The 15,284-nt window shown below is 45.9% G+C and overlaps 1 protein-coding gene across 9 annotated transcripts in view; it reads right to left on the reverse strand.

Annotated features, from left to right (window-relative positions):
- FRMD4A (FERM domain containing 4A) overlaps positions 1–15,284 on the reverse strand; it is a 703,559-nt gene that overhangs the window by 146,151 nt on the left and 542,124 nt on the right. For all 9 annotated transcript variants that reach the window (XM_060397374.1, XM_060397375.1, XM_042230562.2 and 6 more), the window contains one exon: positions 9,581–9,673. In XM_060397374.1, coding sequence (XP_060253357.1) covers positions 9,581–9,673 — 93 coding nt within the window. The remainder of the gene's footprint in view (positions 1–9,580; positions 9,674–15,284) is intronic.

Raw genomic sequence — 15,284 nt, forward strand, 5'->3', positions numbered from 1 at the left:
TCAACAGTGCCCAGAGGAAAACAGACCTTGGACATCTCAATCCCACGCCAAGGCCCAGCACACGCTCGGAGAGAACTTCTAGGGAAATGGGGAAGGTTGACAGTGTCTGTTCAAAGTGGAGATCCCAGTTCTGTTCTTTTGGGCTTTCCTGGTGGCTCAGATGGTAAAGAATCTGCCTGCAATGCAGGAGACCTGGGTTTGATCCCTGGGTTGGGAAGATCCCCTGGAGAAGGGAATGGCTACCCATTCCAGTATTCTTGCCTGGGAAATCCCATGGATAGAGAAGCCTGGCAAGCTACAGTCCACGGGGTGGCAGAGTCCGGCACAGCTGAGCGACTAACACTTATCTGCTCTGGTTTTTCCTGAGAACTTTGTAAAAGGTCCTCCTTTGAGGCTCTAGATGGCGATGTTGCACTTCCTTACCTACCAGTGCGGACTGTCAGTGTTAGAGCGGGTTCACAAAAAACATTCCAGGTCTCCGGGTAAACCTAAGGAAACGGATGACGTCTCTCGTATTCAGAGGGTCTGTGTGGATGATTCCAAGTCTGATTCTGTATTAACCGAGGGGTCTGGATGCCTTGACATCTGGGGTCTTGCTTACCCTGTGGGCAATCCAATGCCTACAACCCCTTTCCTCGCCTGCCCCGGGAATTTCACACTCCAGGCTGCTATTCACCTTAATTATCTCAGAGCCAAGAAGTGGATAAATTGGGAGAGTCCACATACCCCCAGAGGCTGCTGAAGTTATTCAAACTAGCCAGTCCTAAGCCTGCTTATGGCGCCCGATCTATTCCTGCAGAAACCACAGTAACGGCTCTTGCCCACAGATATCTCACTCCCTCTGCTTCCTGGCTGAGCCCGGGGCTTCCCCAGGTGCTTTACTCTGCTGGGAACCTCTCCTCTTGGGAATCAACTAGCAGCCTCTCTTTTCAATGTTAGTCATTTCCTTATCTGTTGGCCCCAAGTACCTGAATAATAATAAGGCCTACACTCTAAAACAGGTTCTTCATGGGAACTTCCCTGGTGGTTTGGAGATTAAGAATCTGCCTTCCAATGCAGGGGATGCAGGTTTAACCCCTGGTTGGAAACCTAAGATCCCACATGCTTTGGGACAACTAAGCCAGTGAACCACAACCAGAGAAACCCACATGCCATAACAAAGATCCCACGTGCTGCAACTAAGACCCAATGCAGCCAAATAAATAAATATTTTTTCAAAAAACCTAAAACAGGTTCTTCAGCACATTTAATAGGGCTGAATCTTTTTCTTTATTCTCCCATGCGGTGCAGCTTGTGACATCTTAGTTCCCTGCCCAGGCACTGAACCCAGGCCCCGGGCAGTGAAAGCACCAAGTCCTAACCACTGGACTGCCAGGGAATTCCCAGTAGGACTGAATCACAGGGCTTCTTTTTGAGTCAAAGGAAACAGTGCTCTGGGCCACAGGCAAACCTGGCTCAGTACCATGACTGATGCCACACACAACCTGACCCAGATGATGCTAGTCTGAGGATATTTTATCAGATGGTCTGAAGTAGGAATATGTATGTGCTACGCTAGTACATGTCTGAGTGTATTCAATACTCAAGGCTCTGGAGCCTTCGGGGAGTCTGGTCCCCTTAACCTGTAGAAGCCTCAGGTGGCGGCAGACTGAACACCACTCTGCAGGATGACATCAGCTAGGGGCTCCTACGGGCCCCCTCGCTCCTCCTCTTCCCTCTCACATCCCCACTTGGCACTTGGGAATCACTGACTATTTACGGCAAGTGTTAATTAAATGGCCCAATGATTTCATTTCGTCATGAACACAAATGTCACATTTGGAAAGCTGGCTTTTGGTAGCAAAAAGGAGCGATAGTAATGAGAAGGATAATTAATACTGCTGTGAGTTTCTGCAGCCAAGTATCTCTGATGTTGAGAATTTCAACAGCGCTGAGAATCCTAACTGGGACACCCAGTTGAGATCTAGCAAGTTCTGGTTAGCAGACACCTCCTTTTAGGTCCACACCATCGTCGTTGCTGTGAGTGACAGGAACCAGCACTTGCTGTCTTAATCAGCCCGGAAAGATACCAACAGGCAGGTCGTGAACTCGGCTATAATGTCCCCCCTCCCAGATGACAGCTTCCTGGCATCTCCTCTCTTTTCTTTTTCTTCTCTGTAGCTCACTTTAGTTTATTGTTTGTGAAACTCTGGGTTTGAAGAGACACATCTAATTTCTACTTATTTTCCTACAAACAGGGTCGATGACCAGAGCTCCAAGAACACTTGGCTGGAGAATACACAATGAAAGGAACACCCAGACATGGAGGAATTATCCTGAGCACAAACTCAACTCCATTAGAAAAAAAAAAAAAGAAAAAAAGAAGGGGACTTCCCTGGCAGTCCAGTGGTAAAGATTCTGTGCTTCCAACGGAGGCACCATGGGTTCAATCCCTGACCGTAGATGAGATCCCACCTGTCTCGTAGTCAAAAAAAAAAAAAAAAAAAAACAAAAAACGAAAAAGGACAGAGCGACTTCTTTGGGTGAGTAGGCATATTTTTCCTTCTATCTTTTCTTGAACTATTTCTTTTTTTTCGTAATTGTGCTTGGTTGTTCTGGGTCTTTGTTGCTGTGTGTGGGCTTTCTCCAGCGGTGGCAAGTAGGGGCTACTCCCCAGTTGCAGTGCACAGCTTCTCATTGTGGTGGCTTCTCTTGTTGCAGAGCAGTCTCTAGGCACATGGGCTTAGCTGCCCTGTGGTATATTGGGACTTTCCGGACCAGGGATCAAACGAACCAGTGTCCCCTGCACTGCAAGGCGAATTCTTGACTGCTAGACCACCAGGGAAACCCTCTTGACCTATTTATTAAGTTTGACTGGTGGTCCCTACCAGAGGGTCACTGCTCTCAATTTGGGGAGCTTGCCTCATGGCATTAAACAATGATCTTGTCATTGAATGTGATCTTTGTCAAACACTGATCCCTGGGAGGCTTGTAGAGGATGTGTGAGGCATCAGGGGATGGGGAGAGATGAGGCTGGAGAGGCATGCACAAGTCAGGTCACCCAGGACAAGTGAGGGCAGCCTTAGCACGATAATGCATTGGGGGTCAAACGACAATCCTAGAAAGGTGCTCAGTGACAACATATAGAAGAGGGTGGGAGGGGCCAAGACCTGAAGCAGAGATGAACAAGGAGATTTCAGGATCAGCTGAGACTTATGAAGGTCCTAATTACAGACAGGGGCATGTACAGGGAAGGTAAAAGTGAAAATGTTAGTCACTCAATTGTGTCTGACTCTTTGTGACCCCATGGACTGTAGCCCACCAGGCTCCTCTGTTGATGCAATTCTCCAGGTAAGAATACTGGAGTGGGCTGTGATTCCATTCTCCAGGGTTATCTCCCTGACCCAGGGACTGAACCTAGGTCTCCTGCATTGCAGACAGATTCTTAATTATCTGAGCCACCAGGGAAGCCCATGGTAGGTAAAGGACAGAGCTATTTAAGATATATTAGATAAGAGGAATTCACAGATAAGAGGACAGAGAAGGGAACAGGTGGGAGAGAGCAGATGACATCCAGGCTGACTTTCAAGTTACTGGCTTGGGCTAAATGGGTGGTGGTGCCCGCTGCAGAGATAAGGAGGCATCAAAGCAAGAAGACCAGGTTTGGGGCAGAAAGATGATGACGTTATTTGATTCAGACAGGAGGGCAGAGAAGCGCCTGTGCAATTTGGTGCCCAGAGATCTCCAGTTACCATGGGGCTGATGGGACCAGACAATGGACCCTAGAGACTGAGGGATCAGTGGGACATGGGAAAGGGGGCAGCAAGCCCACCCTTCTGAACCTCTGCGCGAACAGAAGGGGGCATAGGAGGGGGAGCTGCAGGAGGAGGCAAGTCAGGGAGGGCATTTTCTTTTGTGAGGGTGAGAGTGCTGTGGATGTGGAGGGGAGGGGTCCGTGGAGAATAAGTGGCTTAAGATAGAGAAAAAGAGTGGAGACTGAGGGGAGTGAGCTCCCTGAGGTGGTGGGAGGCGCTGGAACCAGAAGGTTTGTGGACCTGCCAGCCTCAGATGATGGAATGAGGGGTGTGTGTGTGTGTATGAGGGAGAGGAAGAGGGAAAAAGGGATGGAGGTGGGACAAAGGGACCTTGGAAGTTGGAGGGTTTAATTTGTTCACTGATCTATTCTTAAATCCTCAAACAGCATCTACATCATACAAGCCCCCAATGAATATTCATAAACCAATAACCAAACCCATCAATGATGGTGAGTACTTAGCATGGAGTTCACAAGTTAGAAAGCTGTTGACAACCCGTAGTTGAAATGATAGGCTTTTGGCTCTTAATGTCCAGCAGTGATGCAGCTCAGAATGACAAAAAGGGACCAGCTAGACAGAGGCGTTTTCTCTGTAGAACAGGAGAGAGCACAGCACAGGGCAGAATGTCTCCATACTGGAGGTCCCTGTTGTCAGGAGATGGCAGGTCCCTCTCAAGAGGGACTAATGGCACACAGCTCTGCTTCCCTGTTTAAGACTCCCCTTCCATTTGCTAAGGTGGTTTCCAATGGGGCTGCCAAGCTTCGGGAGTGCAGGTTGTCCCCGCAGGGGGCGCTCTGTCCATGGTGCTGACTTGGGCAGTCCCAGAGCAGCAAGGTCAGGTCTGAGAGGGCTGCCTCTTTCACCAGCCCTCTCACCCAGTGCTGGGTGAAGTTGTCCTTTGCAGATAGACGCCAGGGCTGCAGATGAGGCCAAGCATGGGGCCGAAGATGGGTCAAGGATAGTGATCTCGACTCAGGTTCTCTGGCCCTGCCTGCACAGGGAGCAAAGGTGGGCTCCCTGATTAGCAATCTTGATGTCCCTTTTCATTTGTGAGAGGGAGACTGCGTGGTGCAGGGGGCAGGGCCCCAGGATAGGAGTCAGATCTGGCTGGACAGATATAGTAACTTACTAGCCATGCTGGGGAGAGAATTTACCTAAACATCTTGGTTCCCCATCTCCTTATCTTGATTAGGAAAAACAACAGCTGCTTCAAGGACTGTTGCAAACTAATTCACCCATAGTAACGGACAGTTGCCTTCTCTCTGACCTTTTTCCTTTTTAGGTAATTACTAAGACCCTGATCTTGCTGTGGCCATTCCTGGTCATTTGATTGATGAGAGTTGTAGGGATCAAGTCCCTTTGAGGCTAAATAACGGGTCAGTGATGGCAGGTTCTCAGCCCTCCTTCCTGTCATTCTGAGGCTGTTTGCAGCTGAATGCTGCTTCACACCCTCCAAGGACGTGAAAGACAGTGAAAGTTGCTCAGTCACGTCCAACTCTTTGCAACCCCAGGGACTCTACAGTCCATGGAATTCTCCAGGCCAGAATACTGGAGTGGGTAGCCTTTCCCTTCTCCAGGGATGTTCCCAAGCCAGGTCTCCCGCATTATAGGCGGATTCTTTACCAGTTGAGCCACCAGGGAAGCCCAAGAATACCAGAGTGGGTATCCCTTCTCCAGCGGATCTTCCTGACCCAGGAATCGAACTGGGGTCTCCTGCATTGCAGGCAGATTCTTTACCAACTGAGCTATCAGAGGGAAAAGTTTATTTCCTGGCTTAGAGGATGAAACAGAATTCTGCGAGTTCCAATTCACATTATTTATTAATATATTTGGGTCCTATTTTTAATTGGCTGAAAGGAGGAGCTAATTCTGCCTTCACTAGATGTTTTGAATATGCACTGCAGTGAAAGAATATATAAATGCCAAGGAACAAGCTATGCTGGGTGGCAGCACAAACACAGATCTTTGGTGACAAAGGGTTAAGATTTCTACTTGATGAGTTCCTAAATCTTGGCTTAAGGCAGCCAATCTCTCCCATGGTCTCTTTTATCAGGTGGTTTTCTTCTGCCTTTATTCTCTGATATGACTGTACACATGTTATACAGATGTAACATAGATGTTTAAAGGAAAGGAGAGTGGCAGTGAGGGGGTGGAGAGTCAGGATGCATGGGGAATGCACGGACGATGGACACCTGGCTTCTTGCTTAGAAAGGTCAGTATGGACACAAAGAGAAAGAGCCCAGTTGGATAGGATGTCTTTCGGAGACTGGTATACTCCAAGGTCTGGGTCTTTTATGAAGATAATTTGTCATACCACTCCTTTGGAAAAATATAGCCTGTAGCCATCCTCAGAAAGGCATGAAGTTATAAACTGGGAATTCTTCCCAGGCTGAAAATCAAGGTAAAAGCACAGAATTCATCTCCGAGGGAGAATCTGCCTCCTCTCTGGGAGAAGACAAATGATCATAGTTTTGATCTGTGCTGTTCAGCCAGCTGCAAAGTGGGGACTCAGGAAGTAGGGGCTCCGGGAGACACCCTCCCTGGGAGGTTGATGTAATAATTCAAGTGACAGAAGATGAGGGCCTGAGTTCAGGTAATAGAGAGGAGAGGGAAAAGCTGAGAAAGATTTTGTAAGCAGCAGCAGAGAATTAATGCCTGTAACAATCTGAGGGAAAGGAAAGGAGGACAGACTTTAAGATTTAAGCCTACTGACATTGCTGCCTTTCAAGGTAGGGGAAAGGGGCCTTAAGTCTAAGAATGTGGGCAGTCTCTTGAAAGTGGCAAAAGTCAAGGGAACAGGGCCTACTCTGGTCGTCTGGTGGTTAAAAATCGGCCTTCCAGTGCAGGAGATGCAGGTTCGATCTCTGATTAGGGAATTAAGATCCCACGTAACTCGGGGCAACTAAGCCTGTGCCACAACTAGAGAAGTTCTTGCTGCTGCTGCTGCTAAGTCACTTCAGTCGTGTCTGACTCTGTGTGACCCCACAGACGGCAGCCCACCAGGCTCCCTCGTCCCTGGGATTCTCCAGGCAAGAACACTGGAGTGGGTTGCCATTTTCTTCTCCAATGCATGAAAGTGAAAAGTGAAAGTGAAGTTGCTCAGTCGTATCTGACTCTTAGTGACCCCATGGACTGCAGCCTACCAGGCTCCTCCATCCATAGGATTTTCCAGGCAAGAGTACTGGAGTGGGTGCCATTGCCTTCTCCAAGAAAAGCTCTTGGGCCACAACAAAGACCCAACATAGCCAAGATAAAATTTTTTTAAAAGTCAAGGGAATTGACTCTTTGAGAACCTTAAGCAGGCAACACAGGCCTGTTGAGACCTTTATTTTAGATCAATGTAGTTAAATTAACTAAGGTTAATTTTGAATTTATAGTCATAAGATTAAAAAAATAAAAAGGGCTTCCCTGGTGACTCAGATGGTAAAGAATCTGCCTACATTGCAGGGGACCCAGGTTTGATTCCTGGGTTTGGGAGATCCCCTGGAGAAGGGAATGGCTAACCACTCCAGTATTCTTGCCTGGGAAATCCCATGGACAGAGGATTCCATGGGGTCACAAAGAGTTGGACATGACTGATAGACTGACACTTTCACTTTCAAGACAAAAAAAAAAAAAGATTTAAGACTGAACTCTTGAATCTGGAAAGGGCAAAGAAAGGATCCTCCCCTAGAGAATCCAGAAGGAATATGATCCTGCTGCCCATAGCTTGATTTTAGCCTTATAAGATCCTTTTTGGACTTCTGATCTCTAGAACTTCTGATCTCCAGAACTGTAAGACAATAAATTGTGTTTTAGCTGAAAAAAAAAAAAAAAAACAAACCCAACAACAATGATTTAAGCCTATAATAAATGGATAACAATGTCACATTTGATGCGATCACAGGAGGTCTGGGGAGGTGGATGGGAAGATGATGAATTTGGCTTTGGACCTGTTGAGTTTGACCTCCACACATGGCCAAGAAGTAACCAGAAATAGAAACCTGAGGCTCTCCAGAAAGACCTGCTGGTAGGATGAGCTACAGGAAGCTCTGCCTTGTGTTTCTGTGGGATCTCCATCACTAAATGTGATTTTGGAGAGATTTTCCCAGTGAGCATTTGGGGAGATGCCTGCTTCAGCAAACCAAGAAAACACATGTCCTTGGGTCTTCAGTCAGCCTGTTGCCAGGCTGGTTGCACTGGTCTACCGCAGCAGTCCTCTGTGTATCTGGTTCCAGGGAGAGACATCGGCCTGGAAAGATTTGGATGTTTTGGCACGCAGATCCTCAATTGCAAACATTGCAACCAGGCAATCTCATGCTGTCCCAAGCTTTTCTTCAAAGCTTGGTTCCCCAAACCCACAAAAACTCATCTCATAGCAAACACTTGAAAAATAGCTAATATGCAACCAGCCCAGTGTTTCTCTTCTTGACTAATCTTGGCAGAAAGACACCAAGAAGAAGGGGGGCCAGGTACATGTCAAGTATATGGATGGGTTCCCCTCTGATTATGAGTTCATGACCTGCTTAAATGCAAGCAAGTCTCCCTTGATGCTGCCACCCCTCCTGGTGTTACTGTTCCTCTTTGCTTTATAGAATGAATTTTCCATTTATCTGAGAAAATGTAGCCCCCATTAAAGAGAATATGACACAGAAAGCAGGCTCATCAGGGATGGGAATGGTGAAGATCAGTTCTGATATGTTCCCAGCTGTTCAACAATTCAAAAAGGCATTAAAAACAAGTTTAAATTTACTCCATCAGCTGAAATACAGACACATGTTCCCACCTGGGAGAGACACCTTTACCTCTGATTTTTGCCCTTTGTGGTATCAGGGTGGCTTTGATTAAAACTGCATTCCTAGTTGTGTTCTTTGGGAAGAACTCAATTCTAATGCAATGGTGTTCTGCTCTTGAATTTCTATTCACATATTTTAAAGGCACTGAGTCTATGTCTTGGGTGGGAGGGTTGGTGTGCATTTTAAGACTGAAGCATTTGAACCCAAACACCTCTGCAGTTATGCAGCAGAAACAGCCTGGTGCTCAACAGACAGGGTACTCAGCTGCTGGATCTGGGGGCTCAGATTCTGGATCTGTTTCACATGATTTGCATCAATACTTTGCCCTTGAACCCCTGACGTGATCCCCCCTCTGGCTTCACACAACCTTTTGCAAGCCCAAGTGGTAAGTCTGGTTGATTTCATTAGATTGTTGCAAACATTAAATGTGAGAAGCATATAGTTCTCTGCAGTCACGAAATAAAAGTTCTTACACTAAATTAATGGACAGAAAATTCCTACTGTTTCTGAAATATTATTATACCTTAGCTTCCCATACTGGGAAATGCATTTATCTGTGGTTTGTTGCTGGGCTGCACCTATTCCTATCTGGGATAAAGCACACAAGTTTCAAGAAGCCAAGCGGCACTGGCGACAGAAGAAAGAATACACAGACTTTTGTTATGTGGCTTCAAACACCAACAAAGGAATCCACAGGTTTGTGTTATTCTCAGAGACTCAGCTTCCTTTGAGATATATGCCCTCTTCCCCTTTCCCCCACCCAAAAAGCAAAACCAAAAAGGTTTTACCTTCATTCCACACAAGCATCCTAGTGCCAGAGCAAAAACATGTACATCCAAGCCTTACACACTCACGCCCTGTGTTTACACGGAACTCTATACCATGACCTCTACTCCTGGCAGCGAACCAAGATAAACCTGAGTTCCCTTTTCTTTGTTTGCTCTACCCTCCTGAGCTTTTCTGACAAAAGGGAAAAAAAAAAGCAAAAGGGTGGATACCCAATGTTCATACCTGACACAAAAGTATAAAACCACTGGTCCCGACTTTTTGGGGAAGTCATGTTCCAAGACTCTTCGATCTAGCTGAAGCCAGTTCAAGTGTCCCCTGTGGAAAAGAGAGACCAGTGGATTAGACCTTTGGGTTTTGCCAACGTTTCTTGGGATGAAGGTCTATGTCTGCACATACGGTACATGCTGGAGCACAGATAAACGCGGACCTCTGCTTCACTCTTAAGTTCTAGTAATTTGCAGACACGAAAGGAAACATCGGAGAAACACTGCATCAGGAGGAGATACCATGCAACAGTCAAAGCCGGGGATTTGAGACCCGCAGTCCATTTCCTCCATGGCACTGAAATGAAAAGGCAGTCATTCTTTTTTTTTGTCCTGAATTCCCTGACCACCACAGGGAATGACAGTCTTTTCTGTCTGAAGGCCTCCAAACACACTTTAGAAACATGTTAGCAGTCTTCACCATATCATGCTGGAAGCAGATGGGGTGCAAAGTGGATCAGAGACAATTTCTTTAGAAATGAAGCATACACCTAGCACAGGACCCAGCCTCTCCACTCCTAGGAATTTACCCAAGAGAAATAAAAGCAGACATCCATACAGTGACTTTCACACACAGATGTTCATGTTATTTGTGATAGCTCGAAACTTGAAACAACCCCAGTGTTGATCACAGGGGAATGGACCAGTTACGATATAGCAAGGAATACTATCCTGTAACAAAGACAATGAGCTATTAATACAAAGAGCAACAAAGACGAATCTCAAAATAATTATCCTGAGTGGGAGAAGCCAGACAAACAGAGTACAGATTGTATGATACCATTTATAGAAAACTCTAGAAAGTTCAAACTAATCTGCGGCAACAGAAAGCAGATTGGTGGTTGCCAGGGGTTTGTGATGGGGGGACAGTGTGTGTGTGTGTGGTGGGGGACGAGCAAACCTTTGGGTGTGATGGAGATGTTCATTATCTTGGAAGTGGTGATGGTTTCTTGAGTGCAGACATATCAACACTTAGGAAATTGTAAACTTTAATTGTGTAGTTTACTGCATGTCAATTTTATCTCATTAAAGCTATTTTAAACAGTGAACCATGGAAGTACTTGATGATATGCAAATGGAGTCACTTCTGCATTTATTTCTTCCTTCCCTTCCTCCCTCCATAAATATTAATTGATCATCTTCTCCAGATAAGGGTCTGGAGATGTAGCAGTAAGCAAAATTGACACAGTCCCTTTACCCCTGATGCTTATATTCTTATGAGGAGACAGGAACTTGGCAATTATTTTCACGATTAATTCTGCAATTACTAATAGTATTAGGACCTGTAAGGACCCGATCTAGTCTTGGGGTCCAAGAAATGCCGCTTGGTGTTTGATTGAGATTTGAAGAATGATGGGAGGAAAGCAAAGAGGAAGAGGAAATAACATTCCAAGCAGCAAGGCCAGCATGTGCAACGGCCCTGAGGTGGGGAGAAAAACCTGGCACCATGGTATCAAGTGAACAGAAAGGGATGAGGCTGGAGAGTGGGGACCAGGGTCTTGGTGACAAGTTGAGGAGCTTGGTCTTTGAAGAGCAAGAGAGAATCACAGAACAAGGATGAGCAAAGGGATCCACCTTGTCCCTTTCCTCTCCTCTCCTTCCCCAGTCTCAGCCCATCATTCAGAAGGGTTCTGAGTCCCATCATCTCTGTGACTCAGCAAGCCCCGCTGAACAGACACTATTGCACAACATTTCTTTAGGGGCCGATGCTGTGTAACACTGGTGTTTATAACGTATACACCCATGTGAAAGGCTGTGCTTACTGAACAAAAGCTGTTGCATCACTGTATTAAAAGGTTTGCTCCGCCAAGCCTCCAAATAATGAAAGCTGGAGGCTTTCCATCTCCATTTTAAGATGTCTTTCAGACCGCACCTTCTGCACACAAAAATAAACACACCCCTCTTTCAACTAAGCCCAAGCCCATGGCTCCAGAGATGAAGGTGAGGGCTGCCTCAAAAGAGCATCTGTTGGAGGAACTCTGGCCTCTTTCTCCTCCAGGAATTTTCATCTAGACAAAACATTTTTTTAAAATTAACTTTATCTTTCATGTTTAAAGCAGTTTCTCAATTCTGAGTATAAGGGTTAAAAAAAAAAGTAGAAAAAAGTTCTCTGTGCAAAACAATTGGACCAACATCTTCCAGAAAGGCAGGATAAACTTTTGCTCGAAAGAACAAGGGGTCTGGAAACAGAAGGCCTCAAGCCCACCACTGTCTCTGGTGAGACCTGAAATGTTGGCAATGCCCGATGGGGCTCATGTTGTTTTAAACCTCTGTGCCTTAGCTCATGCTGTTCCCTCTGCCTAGAACGCCCTTCTTCCTCTCCAGTGCCCAGTGAAGTCTGGCCCATCCTTCAAGACACAGCTCTCCTGTGTCTCCTCTGCGAAGCCTTCCCCGGTACCCCTTCCTCACACCACACACCAGCCTGGGCTGCGGGTCCTCCTCTGGACGCTCACAGCACCCATCCTGGGCACAGCTCTGTGGCTGCCCTCCCCAAAGTCCATGGAACTTACTCCGTGTACACACTTTTCCTCAACAGACTTTCTATATACAAAAAACACAGAGAGATCTACTCCCTCAGGTAACAGCATGTGCATTTTTGATTAACTGGAAGGTAAGACAAACAGACCTCATTATCAAGGTGTAATAACCCACAGTCTCCCCCCACCCCCACTTCGGCCTCTGAAAATGTCCAACGTCTTCCAGGATCCTCTCTTTGTGCTCAGCCTCCTGCAAACATGTCATATGCACGCTCACTCCAGGACTTCGATCATTTGGTTTCTCCTCCTTGGAACATTCTCTCTATCCTCTTTATCTGAATGCTAGCCACTGTTCAAGGTTGAGTTCAAATCTTACTTTTAGTGAAGTCTTCTGATTGCCTAAGTCTGGGTTTTCTTTCCAATGTCTCCAGAGCTTTTGGTTTGTGTCATCTGCAAGGCATTTAGCATAGCCTAGTGTAATTAGCTATTTAAAAAATAGGACCTGTTTCTACAGCTCACTTATGATTTCAACATTAAAACAGAATCATCCCTAGAACACAGCACAGCACTTGGCAAATATTATGGACGCCAAAGTACTTGCTTACTGGTTAGATGACTACCTCTGAAAGAAGCTGAGGTGTGCCCTGAGCTCAGCTCACAAAAGTGACTGAGTGACAACACTGAGAGGTCAATGCCACTGGAGGGAAAGTTCAATGTTCCTCATGGTTTCCTGGAAATGAGAGGCACCCACCCCATGCAGGGTCATGAGAAGCTCCTGTGTTGTTCAGAAAGGAATGTGGGGAGGACACAGGAAGAGACTTCACTGGGGTTTTCATGGAAAAGGCATGGGGGACAGCTTAGGACTGGCTAGCCTGAACAGTGCTGGTAGACCCTGAGTCTTCAGAGCTATCCTTGGTTCTCTGGTAACTGGCTCTGGGGTGATTAAGGATGGGAGGGGGAGTACTGGCTTGGGGTTTGGGAGTTACTTAAAGGAGGTGGTTCAGAGTGTGGCCTCAGGGTCACAGAAGTTTGGCTGTCAGTTTGGGATGGAATGGAAACAACTTTAGCTGTTAGTCTGGCCCTGTAATTAATGATCCCAAACAAATACAGAATCTGTAAAAACAGAACAGAAATTCATCCAATGACTGTGCAGACTTAAATTTTAATCTTTTGCCTTGCAATAACTCCTGATAAAGAGTCTGCTGAGACTAACCTTTTCCAGAATCTTGCAAGAGAGAGACTAGAATGGTGCACAGCGGTTTTCCTATGGTCCCAAATGCAAGGAATCAGGAGGAATCGAGATGGAATGTTCTACCTGTGCCCTGAGGATCCATCAATGGGTCAGGCTTGGGAAATTCTCATTCCACCCAAGGGCACAACATATCTAACCACTCAGAGCACTGGGGATTTGACCTGGGGGTCATAATTCACTTGGTGGAGAACCTTAAAGTGGGAACCCTTTGAAGAAATACAGACCATGTTACTAGGGTACCACTCTACAGGGTTCGCTCCTTGCCCATCTTCTTCATCCATGTTAATGGAGAACAAACAGGTAGATGGATCCCACTTCCCAAGGTAATTTCATTACCCACACTAAACTTTTTAAAAGAACATTATAGGGACGAATTCCTTGGTTTCTAGCCATGTATTAGTTCAGTTCAGTTCAGCTCAGTCGTGTCCGACTCTGTGACCCCATGAATCGCAGCACACCAGGCCTCCATGTCCATCACCAACTCCTGGAGTTCACTCAGACTCACATCCGTCGAGTCAGTGATGCCATCCAGCCATCTCATCCTCTGTCGTCCCCTTCTCCTCCTGACCCCAATCCCTCCCAGAATCAGAGTCCTTTCCAATGAGTCAACTCTTCACATGAGGTGGCCAAAGTACTGGAGCTTCAGCTTTAGCATCATTCCTTCCAAAGAAATCCCAGGGCTGATCTCCTTCAGAATGGACTGGTTGGATCTCCTTGCAGTCCAAGGGACTCTGAAGAGTCTTCTCCAACATCACAGTTCAAAAGCATCAATTATTAGTGCAGCATTCATCAAACCATGAAATGACTAGATTAAGAAAATGGTCAAAAAGTAGAAAGAACAAGGAGGCCAGAATTCCCCCGTAACTGAATAGTTGGCCTTGGAGGGAAAATGAACTTCCTCCCCTACTTCCTCTACTCAGATTCCTCAACCCAGTTCTGCAAGGAATGACAACACACACACACACACACACGGTTCTGAAATGCTCCAGGAGGGCTCTTCCTGCACCTGGAGTCCCGCGGCCCTTCCACTTTATGTGCCTGTACAATCTCTCCACTACAAAGGTGCTACAAAAGGAAAGACTGAAGCACCAGAACCCACCCTGGGTCCCTGAGGATAACTGCCCAATATCTTGGCAAAAGGTAAGGGATGGATTAAAAAAGAAACTGGAAATCCCATTTCTGAGACCACCACTTTCCATGCATTAAAATATTTTCTGCTGATTGCGTTGGGTTCAAGGTCACATTTCCTACACCCAAGAATATCAAGGATAAGGATTCCTCATGGCCATGATTTTTTTTTCCCTTATGTAATACCTCTCATTCCCAACATCAGGTCTCTCCCTCAAACTTTCTTTTTCTTTTCTGTAACCTTAGGTAGGATGGGAAGCAAAGAGTAGAAGAAGCATTTTCTCTATACAGTTTAACTAAGAGATGCCTGATAGCTTGGGTTTCATTATCTCATTGATTTTTCATTTGAGAATTCATATCAGTACACTGGCCTATAATAAAGCAAAAAAAAAAAAAAAAGTCCCAGCAGATGCTCATGGTATTTTGGTTATTGCTTGACTGATACCTATCTTTAAAGCTGAGTAAGATAACACCTATTTGGTTTATGGCAGCAATAGGTCAAACTGTTGGGTCAGCAATAAATATGCAATTGCTTCTAGGCAACAGAAATTGGATGCATTTATTTAACAGATTGCTTTCAGCTTCTCCATACAATACAAATAGATTTCTGGTTCACACAATGGCACCTTCAATAGAGAAGGCCTTAAAGGGAGTTTTGTTTATAGAGAATCACTGGGGTAGGGGTGTATGATAAGTCTATCTGAACCCAACAGTCTTGAACCCCAGGGGAGAACGAAACTTGGTGCCTTTTAGAGGTTTTTATTGTAGACAACTGATTCTTAGGGAATGCGCTTCCAAAAAATGTC

This window comes from Ovis aries, chromosome 13 (genome assembly GCF_016772045.2).
Source record: "Ovis aries strain OAR_USU_Benz2616 breed Rambouillet chromosome 13, ARS-UI_Ramb_v3.0, whole genome shotgun sequence".
NCBI classification, from domain to species: domain Eukaryota; kingdom Metazoa; phylum Chordata; class Mammalia; order Artiodactyla; family Bovidae; genus Ovis; species Ovis aries.